This window comes from Heteronotia binoei, chromosome 8, assembly GCF_032191835.1.
Source record: "Heteronotia binoei isolate CCM8104 ecotype False Entrance Well chromosome 8, APGP_CSIRO_Hbin_v1, whole genome shotgun sequence".
NCBI classification, from domain to species: Eukaryota; Metazoa; Chordata; class Lepidosauria; order Squamata; family Gekkonidae; genus Heteronotia; species Heteronotia binoei.
In genome coordinates, this window is record NC_083230.1 from 6473955 (window position 1) to 6491891 (window position 17937).

Consider the following 17937-nt stretch of genomic DNA (forward strand, 5'->3'; position numbering starts at 1 on the left):
CCAAAGAAGGTGCCCCTGTCCTTCATTATTTCCAGTGAAGGGAAGGCATTTAAAAGGTGTGTGGTCCCTTTGTATGTGATGGCCAGAACTCCCTTTGCAGTTCAATTATGCTTGTCACAACCTTGCTCCTGGCTCCACCCAAAGTCTCCTGGCTCCACTCCCAAAGTCCCCAGATATTTCTTGAATTGGACTTGGCAACCCTAAAGCAAAGGAATCTCCCTTCCCGGGCTGCCATGACTTAGGTAGGGAACCTCTGTCTTCATTGGATTCAACTTCAGTCAACTCAGCCTGAGCCATGACATCACGGCTTGTAGTGCCAGGTCCAAATTATCTGGGGTGCAGTCGGACTGGCTACCCATCAATAGATAGAGGTGGGTGTCATCTGCATATTGATGGCATCCCAGCCCATACCTCCTGACAAGCTGGGCAAGGGGGTGCATGTAGATGTTTTTCAGGTAGGTGTAGTTATGCCTGAAAAACCTGGAAGTAAAGCAATGTCCCCAGGTATTTTTTTTTTGTACATCACACTGCACAGGTTAAATGACTATTCAAAGTATCTATTGTACAACTTCCACTTCAGGAAGGCAGGCATTTGGTTCTTGTTGACATGGAAGACCTCTTCATTAGGATAACTAATTCAGTCTCTGCTTCCTCTCCTGCCTTTCCATATCACATTAATGCATGACATGTTGAAAGAATAAATGCCCTATACAGTTTACCCCATTTGCGAGGGTCTGTGAAACGACATTCCTGGGAAAGTGTTGCAAAGAAAATTGTACAACTGCCAGAGCTGTTTGGATCTTCTAATTGTTTGTATAAATTTTGGTTTTCACCATTTGAAATGTTTATCCAATCCTGGTGATTCTGGCTCTCTAAGTTTGGAAGAAAGATGGTTCTGTTTTTGCCCTGTGCTCACTCTTCTCTGTACAATTAATCCTCAGGAACATGCATACAAGATGTCCAAAAGTATTTTACCAAGAAGTAACATGGAGCCAGTGTGGTGGTGTGGTTCGCGTGTCAGACTAGGATCTGGGAAATGCAGGTTTAGGTCCCTACTTTGCCATGGAAACCTGCTGGGTGACTTTGGGCCAGTCACTCTCCGCCTAACCTATTCATCAGATGCTCAGGAATGTAAGCCCCTCAGACTGATTATTTTCCAAACAGAGAAGTAGTGGTGATGAAGATATACAAAGAAAGGGAATAAAAATGGAGAAAAACAATGTAAACTGGTTTGGGTCCCCAAACCTTGGGGAAGGTTAAGTAAAAAGTCAATGGAATAAATAAATATGTTTGTGGCCATTTAGGTTGCTATGAAATATTGCAGAAAATAGTTACAACAGCAGCTCTTTCAAGGGACTAGCTAGAAGTCACAAATCCTCCACTTTGGGGACTTCTTTTATGTCCTCTCTTGTGCACTGGTACTATCTGTAGATTATACTCCAAGAAACTGGACTTTTACTCCTAACTCATAGCAGTAGTTTAGGCCCTGACCTGGATAATCAAGGCAAGCCTGATCTCATCAAATCTCAGGAGCTAAGCAGGGTTGACTCTGGCAAGTACTTGGATGGGAGACCTCCTTGAAATACCAAGTTGGGAGGACAGAGTCAGGCTTTATTCAGTAGGTGTCAGTCACCAGAGGTCAACATCACATCCAGGTGCAAGCATACACATACACACAACAAAAAAGTACAAAAATACCCCCCAAAGGCGGGGGGGAGCAGCGGTTGAGATGGCAGCTAAAGAGCAGAATCTGACACTAACATATATAAAGCTGCTGGGGGAAATGGCAGCCATATGTTTAATTTGCCCTTTCTGTAACATGGATTAAAATTTACCCAGGTCCAGATTTCATCAAGCTTTGCACTCCTCCCTCCCCCCCCATGCAGCCAATGATGTCAAATGGAAGAGAAAATGCACAGAGCACTGATGTCCCATCAGCACTCTGGAAAGTGTTATTATACGCTGAGGAGATGGAATGACATTGCTGCCTTTTATGGAGGCAGCTCCATGTTTCACATAATTTCTAGTTCGGTTGAAAATGAACAGGAGGTAAGAAAAGAGATTCCTGGTGTATTTTTCACAGGGCTTTCTTATACAACACTTGGAAGTAGAAGAATGTGAAGAGCCTATATAGTTAGACAAAAACTGAAGCAGCCAGAACTGACTGACTGACTGACAGAAATACTGTTTGCAGTTCAATCTGCAGAAGAATAACTCTCCTCTTCCAATCTGGAGTACAGAAGCTAAGCTTGTTACCAGCATGTACTCACCCATACTGAAATAAAATCTCAGATTTCCATAGCCAGTAGTGTCCATATATGGAGTGCATAATTTCCTCTCTCCATCCCTGAGGAACACAACAGATGAACCTGATTCCAGTGTTCCACATTCAGTACCAATGACAGCTCCAGATATATCCCACCTAATGACAGCAACCAAAACAAAAGGGACAAGGTCATTTCACATATTATGCAGAGTATTTGCTGAAGAGTTAACTCTTAGAAGGAAGCTATTCCTAGTCACAGCTGTATAATACATGATTTTGGAACAATCATGCTTTACATCGTCATCATCTCCCCTATAATATAATTCTCCAAAAAGGCTGATCATAGGTTCACCTAATCTTCCACTGGCTGAGCTGTCTATAACTCAATCTCAATGGAGATCAACCCCTCACCCTCCAGCCATTGGCTGAGTGCCTGTCGCTCAATCTCAATGAATAGAAACCCCCACCCTCCAGCCCAAGGACAGACAAGGATTGAGCCACTGCTTCGCAGGGGAAAAAAGAAACCTTTCCCTTGATTGGCTGAGGGGGAGAGGAGGAGGGAAAGAGCCAGAGGAAGCATTCCCTCAACTGGCTGAGGGCTCCTCCCTCTCCTCCTCTGGAAGCGAAACAGCCAGAGATGGAGGGATAATGGTGTCCCATGGCAGCAGACCAGATACAGAGAGACAGAGAGAGATAGTGAGGGAAGGAGACTCAAAGTTATCAGAGAGAGATTGTTGGTTTGAAAGGTATCACTAAAGCCCTCAAAGGGAGAACTAACTAGGGCTGCCAGTTCCAGGTTGGTGGGGGACATTCCTGGAGATTTTGTGGCAGAGTTTGAGGAGGGCTTAGGAATTAGGGCTTCAGAGTGAGGTCTGCCAGACCCAGGCTCCTGCTGTGGAAGTCGGCTAGGTGATTTCAGACCAGTCACAGCCTTTCAGCCTAACCTACCTCACAGGGTTGTTGTGCAGATCAAGGTGGGGAGAGGAGAATGATGTAAGCTGCTTTGGTTTCCCCCCCACTGTGGAGAGAGACTGTCCTTGACTGCAGGAAGGGGGGAGGCAATGGAAAGTCAGAGGGGCAAATAAAGGGAAGGAGATAGAGTTGCCAGCTCCAGGTTAGGAAAGTCCTGGAGATTTCAGGGGTGGAACTAGAAGAGGGTGGAGTTTAAGGAGAGGTGGGACCTCAGACAGGTACAATGCCATAGACTCCACCCTCCAAGCTACCCTTTCCTCCTGGGGAATCACTATTGCCAGTCTGCAGGTGAGGGCTGGAGATCACTCAGAATTACAATTGCTTTCCAAATTTTCAGCATAGCAGAGATCAGCTCCCCCTGAGGTGGGGGAATAGTGAATGCCTTCACTTGGGCGGGTGGGAAGACAGCAAAGGTGGGGGGCATTCTCCCAGAGCCTCTTTCTAGAACCTGTTGCATTTTTCTTTACAACAGGCCTTATTCCTAGTATACATAAGTACATATCTAAAAACAGAATGTGTAAAGTAGAAAACTGAATTTATATTCTACAAAGCATATTTCAGCTATTTTCTCTTCTTTTTTTAAAATGTTAATTTAATACATTAACAAGAGACCATAGCAATAAAATAAGTACAGCAACTTTTGAATTATGTTCAGCATCACCCCAAATAGCAACATGGCTTACAAGATTAATTAGGACTATTTCAGTTATTCTTTTCTATATCCCTCCACTTGTTTTGCCCTGGCAATATCCTCAATGATGGATAAGAACATAGGGTATGGGGATGTTGAAGTGAAGAAGTAATCTTGTTTTGAATAGCCTTTCTTTGTAACATCTTCAAAATTACTTCTCTGTTTTGTAAATAGTCTGATGGACTTACGTTCCTGCACATCTGATGAAGTGAGGTGCCCCAGACACAGGTTTTATTCTGCTGCCACAGACTAACATGGCTACCTTTCTGGAATTATCATTGCTAAACAGGTATCTGAAGTCAATAATGGACTAGGAATAAGTAAATTGAAGATAGAAAAAAAATCAAACACAGATATGAACCTGATGACTGGCAAAAATTCTGGTTTTGGGTGGGATTATGCTGGCTCAAAAGGATCGGTTTCATATTTTGGAGGCGCTATTGGATTCATTCTTGCTCCCAGAACCCAAGTAGTTGGGTGTTGTCCAAAGGAATTTTGGTTGATTTCAGCTGTGCTTACTGCTAGAAAGGTGAGATCTAGTCACTATCATTCATGCCATAGTTAATCTCCAGACAGCACTTTATGTGGTTGTTGTTCAGTCGCACAGTCGAGTCCAGCTCTTTGCAATCCCATGGACTAAGTCATGCCAGGCCTTCCTGGCTTCCACCATCCTCCGAAGTCTGCTCATATTCGTGTAAGTTACATCAGTAATGCTGTCCAGTCATCTCATCTTTTGCCGTCCCCTTCTTCTTTTGCCTTCTGTCTTTCCCAGCATCAGGATCTTCTCCATGCTCCCTTCTCATCTGGTGGCCAAAGTGTTTGAGTTTCAGCATCTGACCTTCCAGGGAACCAGGCCTCAGATTCAGTGAGAGCTCACAGGAGCACAGCTCCTGAACCTTTCTGAGAGTTCCGCCTCCTCCTTCTGAGAGTTCCGCCTCCTTGTGTATTGAATAGTATGTGCAGCTGCATAACAATCCCTGGATGATCACCACCACCTATTTTTCTACAAAACGACCCCTGCAGGGAACAGTCAGGGTTGATTTCTCTTAGGACTGACTGATTTGATCTTCTTGCATCCCAAGGGACTCTCAAAACACTGCCACAGGATGTGGTGGCAGCTACAAGCATCGCCTTTTTTTTGGCTACTGTGTGACACAGAGTGTTGGACTGGATGGGCCATTGGCCTGATCCAACATGGCTTCTCTTATGTTCTTAAGATTCTTCTCCAGCACCACAGCTCAAAAGCATCTATTCTTCTGCGCTTGGCCTTCCTTATGGTCCACCTCTCACAGCCATACATTACTACTGGGAATACCATAGCTTTGATTATACAGACTTTTGTTGCCAGGGTGATGTCTCTACTTTTTATTATACTGCCCAGGTTTGCATAGCTGTCCTCCCAAGGAGCAAATGTCTTTTAATTTCATGGCTACAGTCACCATCTGCAGTGATCTTGGATCCCAGAAATGTGAAGTCTGTCACTACTTCCATGTCTTCCCCTTCTATTTGCCAAGAAGTGATGTGGAGCTGCCCTTAAAAGAATGTTGGGAAATTTCACACACACATTCACTTGAAGCTATCTCACAAAAAATCAGAGCAAGGTCAATATTGTTCATGGATGCAAAACCAGCATTCATGGAGAGCAGCAGCATTTTTAGTTTTGCCTCAGTATTACTAAATGCCCTCCCAAACACTTCCCTCCTTTCAGCCAGAGGTAAAGTTACAACTGTTTCACCAAGCTTTGTAATAACATCCTTGCCTATTACCATTCGTTTTTCAGTTTGTATTCCTTTTGATTTAATTTGTTGGATTTTTCATTTGTGACATTTTTATTGATTGTATACATTGTCTTTTATATTGTATTGTACATTGTTTTAAAACAAAAACCTGATATAAGCACATTGTAAATAACTACAGTATTTATCATGTATATCTTTGGCAAAACATGTTTATGCTTTACCATAGCTATAAATGGGAGGCAATTGTTAATTTCAGAAGATCATCTGTGGTACAGCTACAACTGCAATTATTATGTGTTGAAGGAAGGTAGACTTTGGGGGCCCAAGACAATAGAAGAATGGAGCTGAACCCAATTTGACTTATGAAAGGAAATTTTGCAATGGTTCATTGGCATTTTCTATGCTCCATTTAGTGCAATTAAAACACTCTTGTCTACTGACCCACAAAACAGCCAAGAATATGTATTATGCCTTTTCCTATAGATAGTTTCCTTTTAGGAGATGCTAACAAACAAGTTCAATAAAAATTATATAACTGAAGAGGAAAAAATTGTTTAGTTTGCTTAGAAGATACGACCGGAATCAACAGGAAAGTGTCATAATATATTACAAAAATGTACGAGAGGTGATAAAATGAAGTATTTGACATTTTAACTTTCTAAGGGAGCAATTTTAAGCAAGTAAGGCCCATTGTATTCCATTGGGCTTACTCCCAGGATTGTACCATTTTCTTTTGTTTGCTGGTGACAGATAAAATTAATAATAAAAGTATAGATTAAGCCTGCAGTTATGGATTCACTGAAGACCTCAGATTCAGCGGGAGCTCACAGGAGTGCAGCTCCTGAGCCTTTCGGAGAGTTTCATCTCCTCCTTCTGAGAGTTCCACCTCCTTGTCCATTGAATAGTATTGCAGCTGCTTAATAATCCCTGGATGAGCTCCACTACCGATTTTTCGACAAAACGACCCCTGGCTAGAGCACAAGTGCTGAAGTGGCTCTATTTAATCAGGATTGTTTTTTCACTGAGAGACCTCCCAGGAAACCAGTTTAGGCTAATGATAATGAGTGGAAATGGCTGCTCTTAATTGGGGCAGCATTCACAAAAGGGTTTACATGTTAGGGGTGTGTACTGCAGTTGAAAAAGGATGAACTGGCATTGGCAATCAGCTGCATTTTCAATAACCGGTTATTTTAGTGACTTAATTCTGCTTAAAGCTTGAGGTGGGGGGGGGGGGGAAGGCTAGACAAATTTAAGAGTTCAAAAGACAAACCAACATACCCTGTCTACATGACATTTATTCCCTATGACAGTCACAAAGTGAACAATTTGCAGGCCTCAGATTCAGCAGGAGCTCACAGGAGCACAGCTCCTCAACCTTTCTGACAGTTCCACCTCCTCCTCCCAACCTTGTCCATTGAATAGTAGGTGCAGCTGCATAACAATCCCTGGATGAGCTCCACCACCTTATTTTCTGCAAAACGACCCCTGTTGTATTAATGCATGCGTTCCTATATTTCACAGAAGAAAACTGGCATAGTCTTGTGATCTCTGCCTGAGCACTGCCCATCCCACTACATACTCTAAAGTCTTCTTTCCACTGGAGCAGGATGTATTTCATAAATTTTCATTACTTGGCATTCATAGCTTGCCCTCCACTGGATTTTCAAGCAGATATACTAAGGAAAGCCTTAGTATATGGAGCTAGTTACACAAAGCTTACACAGAGGAGCTAGTTTGAGGATGGAAGCTATATTAGTCTGCAGTAGAAGAGCTAGACTGAGTCCCGTAGCACCTTAAAGACCAATACATTTTGGAGGGTATAAGCTTCTGAGGGTCAAAGCTCCCTTTGCCAGAGCTGAGCTAGTTGTACTTATCTATTTTGTCTGGTACATTTTTATCTTGCCTTTCTCCAAGGAGCTCAGAGCAGCATACATGGGTCTCCCTCCCACACTGTACCTTCTCAACAACCCTGTGGGTTAGGTTAGGCAGACTGAAGGTCATCCAACCAATTGCCTGACAGACTGAAGGTCAACCAACATATGACAGACTGAAGGTCATCCAACCAATTGCCTGACAGAAAGTGAGTCTGAACGTTGTTCTCTCAGATCCCAATCCAATACTCTAACCGCTACACTACATTGGTTCTCTTAAAGTTTCTCATTGGCTTACTAAAGCATAGCTGCAACTTAAACAACTAACGATACAGATCTGTCTCCACTCAGAAATGTAACTTTGAAAGAACCACAGGAGGGGATCTGTGTATAATAACAACATTCTTTAAAGTTACTGAAAAGGCAAACTAGGATACAGTTTTACCAGGAGCTTATATCAAACATTAAGGGCTGTCCCTACTAAATAAGTTGTAACATATTTGTAATATGGCTGTTGCTAATGAAATGAAACCTGCATTCAGGAGAAACCACTGAAATTGTCAGTAAGCCTCAGAAAAGCACCAACTAGCATTCCTCCTCAGGAGAGAAATAAGGAATTGACCGAATGCAGCCAGGCTTTTGTTTTCTATATTCATACCTTTTGCTTTTGATTTAGATTTATAATTCAATCTAAACACAATCTAAAGGTGCCCAGTGACCATACTTGGAAATGATATGGAGACATGGATGATTTACAACCCTATTTTTAGCATGGCTTCATGTTAGGACACATAAAAGACCACAAAGCACCCACATGAGTTTCTCCATCACAAATATTGTTTTGCCAAGCTTCAACAAAATCATTAAATGGATTATTATGAATCATTAAAGACTTGAAAATGTAAAGAAAAGTCTCATGGTAGTATTGTCAGAATAATCTATCAAAACTCCCTATCTAATTTACGTGAGGGACAAAAAGAAACAAACAGATGTCACCAAAAGTCAGGGGGCATACTAAGCAACAGAGTTTGTGACTACTCAGAATTTGTGTCTGTACACTTAGAACTGTTACAACTATGTAAGTCTAGCTGAAAATGTCTAAGTATTTAATATATTTCCAAGTATAAACATTTTCCAGTATTTAATATATGAAACAAGGCACAAAGGGCATGGTTAAGAGGAAGCCAGGGAGTAATCAGCAATAGTGTATACTAGAAGCTACTGTCTAGCTGGCTTAATTCCTTTTCTATGGCTGTATAGTAAAACTTCTGCTGCCAGTATTGTAGTCTCAGTGTGAGTATGTGTGATAAAAGCAAATGTGTACTTTAGACACAAGTAGATGTGAATGCAATCCACTTTCCAGTTTGGCCCCAAGTCATGCCAGTTTGGTGTAGTGGTTAAGTGTGTGGTATAGTGGTTAAGTGTGTGGACTCTTATCTGGGACAACTGGGTTCGATTCCCTACTCCTCCACTTGCACCTGCTGGAATGGCCTTGGGTCAGCCATAGCTCTGGCAGAGGTTGTCCTTGAAAGGGCAGCTGTTGTGAGAGCCCTCTCCAGCCCCATCTACCTCACAGGGTGTCTGTTGTGGGGGGAGAAGATATAGGAGATTGTAAGCCACTCTGAGTCTCTGATTCAGAGAGAAGGGCGGGGTATAAATCTGCAATTCTTCTTCTTCTTCTTCTTCTTCTTCTTCTTCTTCTTCTTCTTCTTCTTCTTCTTCTTCTTCTTCTTCTTCTTCTTCTTCTTCTTCTTCTTCTTCTTCTTCTTCTTCATGCAAAGGTAGTCTGAGGAGAGGAGGAGGAGATTGGATTTATACCCCACCCTTCACTTGGAGTCTCAGAGCAGTTTATAATCTCCTTTACCTTCCCCTCCCCACAACAGACACCCTGGCAAGATAGGTAGGTGGGGCTGAGTGAGCTCTGACAGAAACTGCTTTTGAGAGAACAGCTGTGACTAACACATGGTCACTCCAGCAGTAGCATGTGGAGGAGTGGGGAATCAAGCCTGGTTCTCTTAGGTAAGAGTCTGTGCACTTAACCACTACACCAAACTGGATCTCCTGGTTTTCCTGACTGCAAGGGGAAAAAACTGTCCTTTCACTAGCTCCTAAGAATGACTGGCTTTGCGTCTACACCTGGCTGTTTCCCCAGTCTGAGTAACTGATAAACTGGCAAGGCTCCCAATGCAAGCTTGGAAGTAGAACCAGGAGATAGGGTTGCCAGCTCCAACTCAGAAAATATCTGGGGACTTTGGGGGTGGAGCCAGGAGACTTTTCCATTCCAAATATATAAATAAAAATACAGAAGTGTAGTTCCTCTGAATACAGTCTTCATTTCCTCCGCCTCTTTTTTTTTTGCCTTTTCTGTTCTCCAGCAGCTGCATTGCCACTAAATTAAAGAGAACACACACACGCATGCATTCACAAAGCATCCAAAATGAACAGTTTGCATGCCCACACTTTTGTGATCACCCTGGGGCAATGGTATAGATAGCTTTACTCACTGGAGTTGCTGATTTTAACAATCTGCTGTATTTCAACCATCTTAAGGAGAGAGAGGTGTAGGGGTGGAGTTTTCCTCTGTCCCATAAACAGGTTCTAGTTAACTCTTTACTACCACTTTCATTATATAAACAACTTCTGAATGGCATGCAAAAGGAACAGAGGGATTGGGATCTCTCTCATCCTCTTTCACACGCATGGCTCTGCCTGCTTGCCCTGTCCCCATACAGCATCAGTCTCACTGAGATTTAAAGGCACACACCCACCCATTCCAAAATACAAAGAGTTTGCAAGCTTCTAACCCTGCCTAAGATCTAAAGGGACATTGTGGCTGTTGGGGTGGGACTTCCTCCCACCGGCCAGTTGGCTGTTGGTGAGGAGGAGCCTGTAAAATTGGGGATTCCTTACCCAGACATGGGGACTGGTAAGCCTATCAGGAGACCTTGAATATGATGAAATCAGAGATCACTTTACGGAAGAGAATAATAAAGTCGTTTGTTTATTTAAAATATGTCTGCACCACTTTTCTGACATATGCTCAAAATGAATTTATTTAAAACATTTGTATATTAGGCTTTCAGAATCCACATGAAATACTGGAACACAACATTGATGCAACTATTCCTAACATCCTCAAACACTTGCAACATGTCTCACTCAAGAAAGAGGAAGAGCTAAAGAGGGTGCGGGCTGGACGGGGATTGTAGCTACATATCCAAACGTATTCTAAACCCCTGTCCAAGTATTTGACAGCCAATAATCCAAAAGTAATCATAAGTAGGAAAGGGCAGCAACTGGAAATGGTTGTGCACTGAACTTTAGAGTACAAGTAGAATCACAAAACAAACCCAAATGGAGTACACAAAGTACTATTTATTTATTTATTGCACTTCTATCCCGCCCTCCCCAAACGGGCTCAGGGTGGCTAGCAATAGTCACAGTTTGATGAAAGATTCACTTATATCAATAAAACATTATTAAAGCATTAAAATATTAAAACAATTTAAATACAATTCAGATGGCATTCTGTCTGGTTTAAAATAATTTATGTTGATACTGTGGGGTAGATAGTACACCCCCCTGTAGATGTTAAGATTACCTCCAGTTAGTTATTAAAAGTCTGCCTGAACAGATATGTCTTACAGGCCCTGTGGAATTGTGTTACCCACTACCAAGGCCTAAAGCAACAATCCCAATAGTAATTAAGGTTGCCAGGACTTACCTGGCTCCCAGCAGGTGGAAGTTTATCACGCAGAAATGACATCATCACACCAAGCACGTTGGGCAAGGATCTCTAGCAATTTGGGTAAAAACTCTATGGTGTCATAGAGTTTTTACCCAAATTGCTAAGAGTGTTCCTGTGTAATGATGTGACTTTCAGGTAACGTCATCACACTGGGCACTTCAGGTGCAGCAGAACTCTTTGGGGGTGAGAATTCCCTCACTGGCCAACTCTGTGCCAGTGGGATGGGGCTCCCAAAACCAGGAGAACCCCACCCTCAACGTGAGGCTGAGAACCCTAACAGTAATCCAGATGGATATAGACAGGAAGAGAGGTAGGAAGGCACTTCAGATGGGCCAAGAAGAAGCTTCTTTAGAACCACAAGGATACTAATAGAAACATTGGGGTAGATTTTGGCTTCAGCTGTAGGGCTTCATACTTGAATGAAAACAAGCAATTCAATTTTCCAGGGGCTGGAAAAATGGGAGGGGATCCAGTGAGCTAATAAGTATGCTCTCTGACAAACAGAAAGTCAAGGAAGAATGTTTCTGGGAATATTTCCAAGTAAGAAAATAAGAAGTTTCTGCGTGGGGAAGAGGTTAATTATTTTATTAATCTGGGATTTTCTGAGAACATTCCAGCTAACCTATATTGAGTCAATGTGAAATTCGTCACCGTACCAAATCAGCTCCATGGTATACCCTGGAGCTGAAGAGGATGAAACGGCAACTTAGATGGCTAGAGCGAGTGTGGTGGAGGTCTCACGACGAGGAGTCTAGAACTTCTTATAGAGTGTTTATGAAGACTTATGAGAAGGCAGTGAAGTCCACTAAGAAGGAATTCTTTGCAGCCTCCATTGTGTCAGTGAAATTGTGGCCCAGCCCAATTATCTAGGATAATTTACTCATTAATTACAGTGCCGACAGGCAATCTAAAAGCTAGGGAATTGGATATAGGCTGTGAGGCTTTTGCGACCTATTTCACAGACAAGATCTTGACTCTTCACCAAGATCTTCCAGCCACAGTTGATACAGTACAGGAACTGAAAGCCCATTGTCCGTCCTCTAGTCCCATGTTGGACCACTTCAGTAGTCTTTCTCAGGAGGATGTGGACAGGATCTTGGCTGCAGTGAAGCCAACCACTTGCCCATTGGACCCATGTCCATCCTGGCTTCTTAAAGCAGGTGGCAAGAGTATCCAAGATCCTTTAGCTGACATTGTTGACTTGTCTCTGGAAACGGGGACTTTTCCAGCTAAACGTAAAGAGGCAGTGGTTCGCCTGCTTTTTAAAAAGCCATCTTTGGACCCGATGGTCCTGGCCAATTACCACCCAGTTTCGAATTTACCGTTCCTGGGTAAGGTAATTGAGAAAGCGGTGGCAGGGCAGTTCCCAGCTTTCCTGGAGGATACTTCTACCCTTGATCCTTTCCAGTCTGGCTTTCACCCTGGCCATGGGATGGAGACTGTCTTGGTTGCCCTCACTGATGACCTTAGAAGGCATCTGGATCAAGGCAGGTCAGCGCTGCTATTGTTGTTAGACCTTTTGGCAGCATTTGACACAGTCGATTACGATCTAATGACCCACCGCCTTGCCGATATTGGAATTCAGAGGGTAGCCTTACAGTAGTTCTCCTCCTTTCTCCGTGATCGGGGACAGAGGGTAGCGATTGGCAAACAGATCTCCCTGCGGCACTCACTTGAATGTGGTGTGCCGCAGGGAACTATTCTCTCACCAATGATGTTTAACATCTTCTTGCGCCCTGTTGCCAGATTGCCCGAGGTTTTGGGCTGGGTTGTCATCAGTATGCAAGATGACACCCAGCTTTATCTGTTGATGGACGGCCATGCAGACGCTATCCCAGACCATTTGACCAGGGCGCTAGAAGCTGTGGCTGGATGGTTGCAGTTAAACCGGCTGAAGCTTAATTCAACTAAGACAAAGGTCCTGTACCTGAGCTGAGGGGGCTAAGATCGGACATCCATCTCCCCACCCTGGATGGTGCTCCTCTTGTGCCATCCCAGAAGGTGAGGAGTTTGGCTGTGACACTGGATGTCTCTCTTTCTATGGAGGCCCAGGTCACAGCAGTTGCGCAATCTGTATTTCGTCATCTTTGGCAGGTCAAACAGCTAGCATGCTATCTGACCCCCCATGTCTTAGCTACAGCAATCCATGCAATGGTCACTTCCAGATTGGACTACTGTAACTTGCTCCACACAGGCTTGCCTTTGGAGCTGATCCGGAAACTCCAACTGGTGCAAAATGCGGCAGCGCAGCTGGTAACTGGATTGTCTCTATGGGCAAGCAGTTGGCCGATGCTGTGTAAATTACACTGGTTACTGATTGAGTACTGAATCTGCTTCAAGGTTTTAGTACTGACATTTAAAGCCTTACACGGCTTGGGACTGACATACCTGCGGGACTGCCTCTCCCCATACAAGCCCCAAAGACTGCTGTAATTGGCCAACCAACACCTTCTGGCCATCCCCGGCCCAAGGGACCTCCAGCTTGCCTTGGCCAGGACTTTTTCAGGCCTGGCCCCGGCCTGGCGGAATCAGCTCCCTGTGGAGATCTGGACCCTACTGGATTTGCTTCCATTTCATAGGGCCTGCAAGACGGAGCTGTTTCGCCAGGCCTTCAATTGAGGCAAACGGACGTCCTCTCATTCCACTGTCTATACCATCTATTGCCCTCCCCCACAATGGGCTAAAAAAACTACAATGAGCCAAAATACTATGTTTTTCGCCTGAAATATGTGCCTGCCCACCTGTTTATATTTTTTGAGTTATGTTTTATTCATATATTATTAAGTTATCTCTGAGCGTTTTCGCACTGACCTTTTACTGGCGCGACCACCCTCTTCACACCGGAGGATCTGCGCGGATTTCGCACAAGAAGCACCGGCGCACCCAAAAGAGCCGGCGACTTCTGTCGCAAAAGCCGCTCAAACGTTTTCCTGCTTCTTGGCGGTTTCCGTTTGAGCGGGTTTCGCGACGGAAGTTGCCGGCTCTTTTGGGTGCGCCGGCGCTTCTTGTGCGAAATCCGCGCAGATCCTCCGGTGTGAAGAGGGTGGTCGCGCCAGTAAAAGGTCAGTGCGAAAACGCTCATTGTTTTTTAACTGTTTTACTATGACTGTGATCTGCCCTGAGCCCACACGGGAAAGGGCGGAATATAAATTGATCAAATAAAAATAAATAAATAACTAAATGAGAATGTTTTAGTTGAGAATGCTAATTAGGTCATTGTATCTGAATGCACCTTGATTAATTACTGAGAGATCTTGATTAATGTTCTGAGGGTTGGGCAAATGAGATTTGTTTTCTCTCTGAGGCTGCCTTTGTGCCTGCCAAGTGTGATGAAAAGATGCAGTCTTATGCCTGCTCCTGCTCCTTTTCTGTTAGTTCTCAATGTTTGTACTGTCAATGACCCAAAATATGCTTTCTGGGCCCCGTGTAACTGGCTCAGCAGTGCTAGTCTCAGTTGCCAAGATGGAGAGGAAGAGAGAGAGCAACAAAATGAAGGCTTGGCAGCAATATGCTCTCGATGTTGTGTCCATTTCCCTATTGCTTTCAGTAACTGACACCCCATTCAAATGTTCAGCTGCTGGTAAACCTGTATGGTTGCGAAACCACCAGTGCAGTAAGCATCATGAACCTCAGACATTTATTTATTTATTTAAAATATGCATATGGTGCCTTTTCGCCCAAATAAGGTCCCTACAACAGCAAATATCAAGGCATTAAAAACATTTAAGACATTATTTTACTACAATGCCAGGCTACCGTGAGTCTGAACCCCAAGTACAAAGCACGTAGGAAAGCACTAGGCCGCCTGAATTTTGTGAACAAAAGCCACCATTTTACACACATGAATACCACTCAAATATATCTTTAATTATTTTATTTATTTTTATTTACTTTTTGTTAATTTTTAGTCTGTCCTATCCCATGAGTGGGCTCAGGGCGGATTGCAACAAACGTAATAACAATAAGCAATAAACTTGGAAGTAAATTGAACAGTTAAAACAAAAAAAACCACAATAAAATCACTCCATTTCAGGTGCAAGACAACTAATCAGGCCATAGTGCAAACGGAGCTGGAACTGATGATATATTGATAGGCCCGATAGATGGTGGAATGCTGCGACAGGGGAGGCTAGACTCGACGTACTAAGCGCATCTGCTGCCTCACTCAAATCGGTTCCAGAAACAAAGGAACCATCTGAAATCAGCTCTCCCCTCCCCCATTCTATTAATGGCTACAAAAATATCCGTCTGTCTTTAATATCCTGCTTTTCCCCCATTATTGCTTTTCAAATCAGATTGAAGCTGATTTTTGGAATGCCACCAGAAGGTGCTTAAGGACAGTGTGATGCCAAGTTGATCTTTTGAGATCTGGTTTAAATGGATCTCTGTAATGCAAAGAGTTGATAGGAGTCATGATGCAATAAATCATGATCAAAATGACAGTGTCCTCAAGCCACCCCAAGGCTGGAAAATGTAGCTGGGCAAAGGCACAGGAACTGAGCCAAGGTCGCATTTTAGAGGGACAGAAGCAAAGAAGGATCAGCTAAAGGGATCGAAGCTGCAACTGACCAAGAAATTTTTTTAAAAAACCCTGTTCTACAGCAGGATGATATACAAAAGTGATTCTGGCTGTCCTGGACCGAGTGGAAACTAGCTCTATATGCGTATGTAGAGGGGGACAGCCACAGGAAATTAAAAGAATGACTCATAAATGGTAACAAGCAAGAGGCTGAGGTGATACAAACTACACCATCTAGACATATTGCAGGCAGCAGCACAAATCAGGTCAGGCAGTAAAAAATGGAAGGTTATAATTTAAGGTCACAATCTAAGAAAGGAGGAGGAACAACAGAGGACCCCCAAATAGTATTACTGTATTTTATTTCTAGAATGTGATGCAGAGAAGACTCAAAACCCAAGAATTCATCTGTCATCAAAAAAAAAAGAGGAGCAGGAGGATAAGTAAAACCTGCTAGGGAAATTAACTTGTCATATTACTGCCAGTGGTTTGGATATTTTGAACACAACTACATCAGGTCTAAAAACCTGCCCAGAGAGTCAAGGGCCTATGCTCTAAGACATAGAAGCATTAAATATGTTTTGGAGAAAGGGTATATGGAGAGCCAGTTTGGTGTAGTGGTTAAGTGTGCGGACTCTTATCTGGGAGAACTGGGTTTGATTCCCCACTCCTCCACTTGCACCTGCTAGCATGGCCTTGGGTCAGCCATAGCTCTGGCAGAGGTTGTCCTTGAAAGGGCAGCTGCTGTGAGAGCCCTCTCCAGCCCCACCCACCTCACAGGGTGTCTGTTGTGGGGGAGGAAGGTAAAGGAGATTGTGAGCCGCTCTGAGACTCTTTGGAGTGGAGGGCGGGATATAAATCCAATATCTTCTTCTTCTATATTTAACTTCAGCAAAGGTGATGCCCTGTGCACAATCTAAAGACAGTGTCACCCTGTGAGCCCTTAATATGCCAGTTGACTTAACTGCAAGCCAGCCTTGAGATCTGAACAACTACATTTAGTTTAAAAGCATATGGGTGAGTGCCAAAGTGCAAAGGACCCTCTTAGAGCAGACATTTCTTGTAGGAATCAAAGGGGTACTCTGCAACAGCTTTGCGAGGAGATGGTTTGGTTTGGTTTTCTTCCCTTCATTATTTGCTGTGACTGGGTAAGCAGGACACACTAGCAGTCCTGTCTCAGAGAATGAATATCGCTTTTTATGCCTAACCAGTGACATCTACAGAATATTATCACAGGCCACAGAGAAGAACGTGCCCGCTTGGCTGCTCTTGCTTTCAAGGCAAAAGCAGCCGGGCGGAGGGCATTCTCCTCTGAGTCCAACTTCCCTTGCGAGGGAGAGTGCCACCAATGCACCATCCAGCAGCTCTCAGCCAAGAGTGGCGGGGAGGGGGCGCCCCAGGCCACCGTCAACCTTGCCTACTCCCATGTGCCGGGCATGGGTCCTGCCGCCCCAGGCAAGGACCTCCGCCCTTCACGGTGGTGCGCGCACTGATGCCGTGCACCACCTCTTTCGCCTGCCCAGGACCCAGGCAGGTGAAGGGGGCAGCGGGGCACCTCTCCACCACTCAAAGGCTGTGTTTGTTTGCAAAGGAAGGCAGCCACTGAGTAGTGCACATGTCACCACTGCCTCTTTTGCCTGCCTGGGATGTGGGCAGGCCCAGTACTAGGGCCTTGGGCACTCCAGACTGGCACCTGCCCTGCCCCCCCCCCCATGCCTGCACTGCCACCGCACTCCTGCCCATGAGGAGAGCAAGTGACACAACATGGAAGGAGGGCTGGGCAGATTTCAGCTGAGCCAGGCCTAAGCAGTGTACTCTCGGAGGTGTGAAGCACCTCCGAGAGTGCACTGTGGAGGCGTTCTCCTCTGAGTCGCACTCAGAGAAGCAGTGCCAACGCCCTGCCCAGCTGCTTTCACCTTGAAGGCGAGAACAGCTGGGTGGGGTGTGTTCTCCTCCGAGTCAAGCCTCCCTTGTGAGGGAAGGCCAGCTCGGAGAACCTAACCCCCCACCTGGCTGCTTTCACCTTTCAAGTGTAGAAACAGCCAAAGACAGCGAGAGAGAGACAAAGAAAGAATGAAAGGAATGAATGAAGTGAGAGTTATGTAAAGGTTTGGGAGAAAAGATTAAAATA

General features: G+C 44.3%; 1 protein-coding gene across 1 annotated transcript in view; it reads right to left on the bottom strand.

The window, feature by feature from the left end:
- RELN (reelin) overlaps positions 1 to 17937 on the bottom strand; it is a 659346-nt gene that overhangs the window by 376562 nt on the left and 264847 nt on the right. The window contains exon 13 of the mRNA XM_060246073.1: positions 2271 to 2422. Coding sequence (XP_060102056.1) covers positions 2271 to 2422 — 152 coding nt within the window. The remainder of the gene's footprint in view (positions 1 to 2270; positions 2423 to 17937) is intronic.